Here is a 7916-nt window from a genome sequence, read left to right on the forward strand (position 1 = left end):
CCCCCCCCCCTTCCCCCACACACATTCACACACACACACACACACACACACACACACACACACACCACACACCACACACACACACACACACACACACACACACACACACACACACGCGTGTGTGTCATTTTTCCAGGTCAGAGATGACACGGTTTGTGAGAACAGAACAGTGTTTGATATGTGAGGACATTGTTTAAAACTCTAAACCTGCTAGTGTTTAATCTTAACAAAAACCCAACCAGAACAACACTGGGGAGTTTGATCTCACCTGAATGCACTATAAGAGGAGACCTTCACAGCATTTACGGTTCCTTTAGACCTGGAGCAGGACCAGACTTACAACTGCTGGGACTCTGTGTGGGTTCTGATATGAAGTGTGAAGAATAAAAACATTTGCATGATTCAAAAACCCAGAATAAATACTCAAGAGAGGTCTAAACTACAGAGGCCCTAAAAAGACATGATTTCATTAAAAATATTTTTCCTCTGTTTTCTCTTGATAACAGGGTAGTTTCCATTTTTTTTCTTGAGATCTTAACTTAATTTTTTTGTTATCTCAAGAACACAAGGCTTAATCTGTTGTAACAGCACCAATTTAAGAATACAGCTGGGAAACATAAAGGAAAACAGACAGTAATGAACAGGTCCCAGAAGAAAATTGGTTTGATTAGAATCAAGTTCAGCTTTGGTAAATTTTCTACAGTTTCAACAGCTTGGATGTGAGGGAACTACCAGTTTAAACACTGAGCAGCTGGAAACGTCACCATGTACTGAGAGGCTTTAATCAGCAGTATCTGAATATCAGCCCACATTTCACGGTGAGATGCTCTCGAACAGGTGATCTGCTTCTCTAAAGACAGGCATCGCACCTTGTGTATTTAGATGGGTGATCGATGCAGAAGCATCAGAAACACATTGTTTCCAGAAGGAAAAGGGAGCAGAGGCCGACAGTCTGGCCCCAGTCCCGTGCTCCAAAAGGGGGTGAAAGAGTCCAGTGAGATCCTGCAGAGGTCAAGAAGCCCAGGTACCGCTTCAGCAGCTTTCACTGTAACACAATACAGACACTTAATGAACGAACACCTCCGTAACATCAAACAACCATAACTCCAGCTTAGAGAGTAACAAATGGACAGAGAAACAGCAAAATAGGTGTTACTTACATCAGTCGATGTGGTGGGCATGCTGACTTCTGGCTTATGAGGGGGTGCTCAATCATAGATCAGATGTTGTGTTATAGAAGACATGCTGTTTATACCTTTTGTTTTCTTAATGCAACACTATTGAGGAATCAGGTTAACCAAGGTAAACAAAACACAGAAAAATTGGATGTGTCTACCCAACGTAACCTGGAATGCAACTTTTATTTTCAAGATTTTACTTCATATCCTGACGTCACTTCCTTCTGGCGGTGGAGGAGACTTTATATCGTGATGTCACTTCCTTCTGACGGTGGAGGAGACTTCATATCCTGACGTCACTTCTTTATGTAGGTGGAGGAGACTTCATATCCTGACGTCACTTCTTTAGGTGGAGGAGACTTCATATCCTGATGTCACTTCCCTCTGGCGGTGGAGGAGACTTCATATCCTAACGTCACTTCCTTCTGACGGTGGAGGAGTGGGGCCTCCAAGAGAGTCAGCTGAAAGTGGAGGTCTGTAGCTGGACTGTCTTGGGTTTTGTGTCCACTGCTGCCGATCAAATTTCCTTTCCAAAGACAAGAACCATCTGAACTGGACTGTTGGATCTGAGCAGAGCTGCAAATCAGTGATAAATTGTTCATGAACAATTGATTCAAAAAGTATCTATCATCTGGGTGAATGAACTGACCTGAATCACTGACTGAAAGAGTTGTTTATCTCAACTTCAATCATGCGCTACCCCTTCAGCAACTTTCTGTTCTCAGACTGTCTCTTTATGCCAGTAAACTCTCAGCTCATTGGCTGATGAGTCTCCATGAGTCGTTCTCAGTACAATCACATGCAGAACTGAACATTCAGCCGTTTTTCGGTTTATTGAAGTCTGACTCACAGGCAGAGCTGCAGAGAAGTGGTGAATGATTTAGAAAATAAACTTTTGAATGAATCACTTTACTGAACTGATCGTAATGATTTAGTACCCTGATCAGAACAGCTTTTTCCATCAGTACTACAAACATTTCAGACTTAAATAAACCAAAAGCAGACTGCGTCTGTTCAGCCCAGCATTAAGCTAGGGTTTCATGGTGTTCTGAGTGGAGCGCCCCCTATTTTAACGTTTTACTCACTCATTTATCAGGAGTTGGTGTTTTGAGTGTTTTTATTCAAATTTCAAACTTAATCCCTCCCTCCCATTCTTGATTCTTATTCATTTCAACTATTTTCTAGTTCTTTGGTTGACATATCATATAATATATCATTATATATATATATATATATATATATATATATATATATATATATATATACATATGTGTGTGTGTGTGTGTGTGTGTGTGTGTGTGTGTGTATATATATATATATATATATATCATTTTATTATTTATTTTATTTCATTTATTTTTATTATATCATATATTATATCATTACATATCATATCACATATCATCATTTTTTTTTTTTTTTTCCGTTGCTAGGCGCTGCCCAAGTAGCTGCCTGTTGCAGCAGCTCTCTCGTCTTTGTCCTTTTCTTATAATTTTATTCGTCTCTTTTTCGTAATCTTTGTATTTGGAGTGGATCATCACTTTGTATGGTTCATTGTCGGTCACGGACACCAAACTTTTTGTGGCTTCGGCGATATCTTTACTACTTTTCTCCTGTGTTTGTCTGGATATCCTACATGTAACCATGGCTGCATTGTTTACATGCGAAATTAGCTGTTAGCAGCCTGTAGCATGTCAATGCTAACTAGTGTAGGGCTTGATGATTTCCCTCGAGCTGAGGAGGAGGAGGTGAGGACGACGTGCTGGTTCTCGGATGTGAGCTGGGAGGTGACGACGTGGACCTGTCCTTCCATCCATGGTTGTTGGGAACGTGGGATCTATCTCCGGGGGATGGACGAGCCAGCCGTGCTAGCCCAGCGGCATCGTGCTGTTCACGGACGTGGCTGACGGAGCTGACATCGGACGCCGGCACCACATTGGAGGAGCAGACAGGATCCAGGAGACAGAGACTGAACAGACTGCTGGGGAGGCTCAGTCCTGGACCCTGTGGAGGTGGAGACTGGCTGGGCTGGAGAGTGGTGGACGAGTGGTGGACGGGATGTCGTCATCTAATTTCTTATGGACCTTTTTGCACTTTCTATACTCTTTCTTACTTTTGTTTTTTTAAATGCTGCGGTGACTCCTGAATTTCCCCTTGGGGATAAATAAAGTATTTTCTATTCTATTCTATTCTATTCTATTCTATTCTATTCTATTCTATTCTATTCTATATCAACACTTTTATTCTGCTGTTAAGTTTTATATACATTTATATTCATCAGAGGTCATTTTTGCTGCATCATCAAACAGAAACTGAAAGTCTAATCTTAGCTGTTGTAAACCTCTGCTGCTCATTTGGTGCTCTCTCTACAGAGCAGGTACCTCTTCAGGTAACCTCTGAAAGTCTTATCGCGGACTCCGTAAATGATTGGGCTTATAGAGCGAGGGAGGATCTGGACAATGATGTAACATGCAAACAGAGAGTCAGAATAGTTCCTGGGGAACCAGTGGAGGAGAGCCTGTTTTAACAGTGGCTCAGCATACGTGGCCATGCACAGCAGCAGCTGAAAACCATGAAGGACAATGGTGTTTCTGGCCTTTCTGGCATCTTTGCTGGCAGTTTTTGCCGTGAATAGAATCCTGAAATAAGTGTAAAAGATCACCAGCCAAACTATGACCAGATAAATGATGTAGGTGTAGTCTCTCTTCTTCAGAATGATGGGGCTTCTGAAGACCGTTTCTCTGAGACAAAACACGTGGGACCTGAAGAAGTCCAGCGGCTCTGTGGCTAAAGTCAGAAGGAGGTCAGGAAGAACAGACACCAAGCTGGTCATCCAGATTAGACCAATTAGCACCAACGTCCTCCTGATGGTGCAGATCTGCACATGGCGGAGCGGCATGCAGATGGCGATGTAGCACTCCACTGCCATGCAGGCCAGGTTCAGGGGGGTGTTCTCCGTGACGACCACAGCCATCACGATGTAAAAACTACACATGGAGACGTTGATTTTGTAGAGGGTGTAGCTGGCGACAAACAAGGTGACAGTTGTAGTCACCTGGATCATGTCGTTGACCACCAGGTGGAAAAACAGGATGTACCGAGGGTTCATGTAGAAGATCTGAGGGGCACGGAGAACAAACAGTGTCAAACGTTGAAAACTGACAAATCCAAATCTGACATTCTTTTTTGGAAACCATGGATGCTGTGTCCTGGGCTCTGAAGTGGAGAGGGAGTGTGTGGCTTTGGGGCTGTTTACAGGACAAGAGTTTTAGGGTGAAATGCAAAAGAATTGTTGTGTTTCAGCCTCAAGTTTACACAGAATCCTAAAACACAAACTTTTGAAAATGGCCTATGGAGTGGATTTTTTCTAAAACATCACTGACACTGTTGCCGTATAAACAGCAAGCTGGCATTTTCAGTGGCGTTGACGCTGATGTCAAGCTCCGCTTCATGCAAGCGCATTCAACAGTCCAACAATACCATTTTTAGGATAGTCGGGGACTACCATGTTGTGCTTGTGTTGCTCGATCTGCTGAATCTGCTGACTGTCTTAAACAAAATGAGCTTCTGTTGCTCTGCTCTTAGCATTCACCAATACACCAGATGATCAGCCCAACTCTTCTTCAGTAACGATCTACCAAAAACTGCTTTGGACAAGGCAGTTGTGTTGACAGGGCCTTATTCTCAGCTCTCAACCAGCATCCCTGATGGTCTGATGGTCTGATGGGGATCAGAGGAGTAAATGGCCACAAGTGGCCCTCTGGCCAAATCCTGTCCTCCAGAACTTTCCACCTGCCCCAAAAAATATTACTGAAAAATACGCTCTGATGATAACAAACCCTGTGTCCTTGTTCATTTATTCTGTAACTCACTTTGAGGTTATACTTAGTTTGATGTTGCTGGTTTAGTGGGAACTATACACAGGCCCAGCTCTCCATGAGTATGTCCAAACCTGGTTCCGGAGGTCTGCTACCTTTACCATCAAAGGAGCCTTTTTACCTCATCTCATCGGAATTTAAGTCAAAAATCTATTTTACCTTTACAATGAAAACAACAGGGTTTGTCAATTTCTATTAAGAGTTTAAACATACTGAATAAATTTGAAAAAAAGTTTTCTTGAAGTCATTAAACTGTAGAACTAAAAAAGAATACTGGAATTTAAAAACATATCTTCATAATGTCACTCAATGCATCTCTTTCTGTTGTTTTCTATTTCTTGCCACATATTAAGTTGGCACATTACAGTCAAATCAATCTATCCACACAGAATTAAAATCTGTATTTTCTTCCAGATTTGTCTTTTTGTAAATTTAGTCATCTTACCAGGGCTGTAAAACTTGAGGTTGGCCACAGGTGCATGGAAAGTTGGTGGGCTGTTGATGTTGTAGGAGGTGAGGCAGAGCAGTGGCATACTTTATTGACAGATGTGTTGCATATTTAGTTCAACAAAATTTTATATCATGATTTTATTAAGTGCCAACCTCGTTAATCATGAATGCTCTCAGTGAGAAAAAATAAAATTCTTTATTTCAATGTTTTTTTGTTTGTTTGTTTTTTAAAAGCTACAAGGAGCCACTGCAAAGAAGCCAAAGAGCCACATGAGGCCCCAGAGCTGCAGGCTGCAGATACACAAACACACCCCTCAGTCCCACTACACTTTACTCCCATCCAATCAGAGAACCCCATCCCCACACAGCCTGCAGACACTGGCTGCTGACTTCTCCAACACAGCTGTGATGCATTCACTTAAGCTCTGTAAATCTTAGCACTCACAGTAACTCATCTCGCACTAAAACACATCACCACTTGTGTCAACTACCCACCCAGTCTAACACCCATCAGTCTCAGTGAAGCTGTTGGCTGCATCAACTTTCCTCTTCAGGCTCTTTGAGAGACATTGACTGAGCTATGATTTATCCAGAGGGTCTTTCTCCTGACAGTGTCCTCCACAGCCTACCACACTGCATCTGATGCTGATGGACATCCCCACAAATGTGAAGCCTGAAATATTAAAATCAGGGCTGTAGATGAATGCTAAACAATAACATAAATCTGGAATGGAAATCAATATCTAAATATATATATAGCTTAGGATACAATATAAATCTTATTTATTTCATTAGAGCATCCAGCCCTTACACGGTCTGACAAAAAATGTTTGGTCCTTGGACGAACCTAGCTGATGACCTTTGCTCCTAACTGTTGAGCTAAAATCTACTTCCAGACAAGAATGGGACATTTCATTGCAGAAACTGGCCTCCTGGTTCACAAACATTCACAGAGTATTTATGAAAGCAGGTCTGATAGCACAATATGGAGACATGTTTAAGGACTTATTTGATCCACAAAAGGTTCCTGATTATTTGAAACCTGTCAGCTCACCAACATGTTTCTGAGTTAGTCTTAATCTAATGTCACTTTGACATTAAGTGAATGCATCATACCTGGTGTTTGCGAAAGGTGTGTATGAGTCCTGCGTTGATGTACTGAAGGGAGATGCAGAGAACGATAACAACCACATTCTTGGTCACCGCTTTAGTGAAGGAGTCTCGATACTCGACTTTCACCGACCCATTGTCAGACGACAAGTTCATGTCTTTGGGGCATGACAAAGGAAAGGAGTAAAACATGGAGGTTAAAGTTGGTTATAGCAAAGGAACACCCCAACCCAAAAATCTGATTAAAAGCACTAAGTCTGAGCTGTTAATCTTGTTAACAGGGCCAAAAATTTCCTCTAACTTCTCGTCAATCTGAATGAACCATCATGGTTTTAGTTTCTAAACCATGCTCAGACCCTAGGAACAGCAGTTTTTATCACGGGTTTATCGTTTCCAGCAGTAAGAAGAAGAGCTCACCTCAGGCTCAGAGTTCATTCATCTCTATACCAGAAAAACTGAAACATGGTTGAAGTTCAGAACAGAAAAGCAGAAGGTAAAAATGTAGAACCAGAGCACGTGATTTTCTGACCAAATTTGCAACACAAGCAGGTGTAGAGCAGGAAAACAAAGTGCAGTGATTGATGAAGGAATAAATGGTCAGCATTGATCATAAACACTAAAGCATCGCTGCCACATCAAGAATCACAGGATCCACAAGCAGAAACGTTCACGCAACAGTAAAAATGAACAGGTTTAAACATGTGGAGAGAAGAGAGCGCAGGACACACGCACAGCAGGCACACACACACACACACACACACACACACACACACACACACACACACACACACACACACACACACACACACACACACACACAGGTCTTACCTGAACTGACGCATTCAGACCACGGAGACTAGGTCTTATATGTGGTGTGGAGGGCAGGTAGGCGTGTGAGGTTTTTTTTTTTTTTTTTAATAGTTTGTTTAGTTTTTTCATTATTTTACCGCTAAGGGATAATTTTCTGGTGGCTCTTAACTTTTTGATCTTTGTCTGAAGAAGGCAATTGCCTCTGAATACAGGAGCCCGCTATGTCCGGTTGTGTCTGTTGGTTTATTGTTTATTTCGCACCAAATCATTACAGTATGGTAGTTTATCATTTAGAGAACAAGTAAGAAAAAAAAATGAACTTAATAACTCTCAATATACAAATGTGTTACCTTAGATATGAACAAGTTTGCAACACAAATCAAAACACATGAACAGCTTTTTGACGAATTCCTGTTGAATGGTTCAGTGACAGGAAATGAAACAGAGAAAGCTGTGTTGGTTTCAGAGTACCTCTCACTTTAGCACCAGG

The 7916-nt window shown here is 41.8% G+C and overlaps 1 protein-coding gene across 1 annotated transcript; it reads right to left on the reverse strand.

The window, feature by feature from the left end:
- Positions 1-3528: 3528 nt before the first annotated feature.
- LOC141802523 (odorant receptor 131-2-like) lies at positions 3529-6772 on the reverse strand. Its single transcript, XM_074686092.1, has 2 exons — positions 6623-6772; positions 3529-4296 (listed from the first exon to the last, which is right to left on the reverse strand). The coding sequence occupies exons 1-2, from the start codon at positions 6770-6772 to the stop codon at positions 3529-3531; spliced, it is 918 nt and encodes a 305-aa protein (XP_074542193.1).
- Between the last annotated feature and the right edge of the window lie 1144 nt (positions 6773-7916).

The sequence above is a fragment of the Halichoeres trimaculatus genome, unplaced genomic scaffold (assembly GCF_033239565.1).
Source record: "Halichoeres trimaculatus isolate MK-OKI-2021-1 unplaced genomic scaffold, fHalTri1.1 fHalTri1_scaffold_1, whole genome shotgun sequence".
NCBI lineage: Eukaryota > Metazoa > Chordata > Actinopteri > Labriformes > Labridae > Halichoeres > Halichoeres trimaculatus.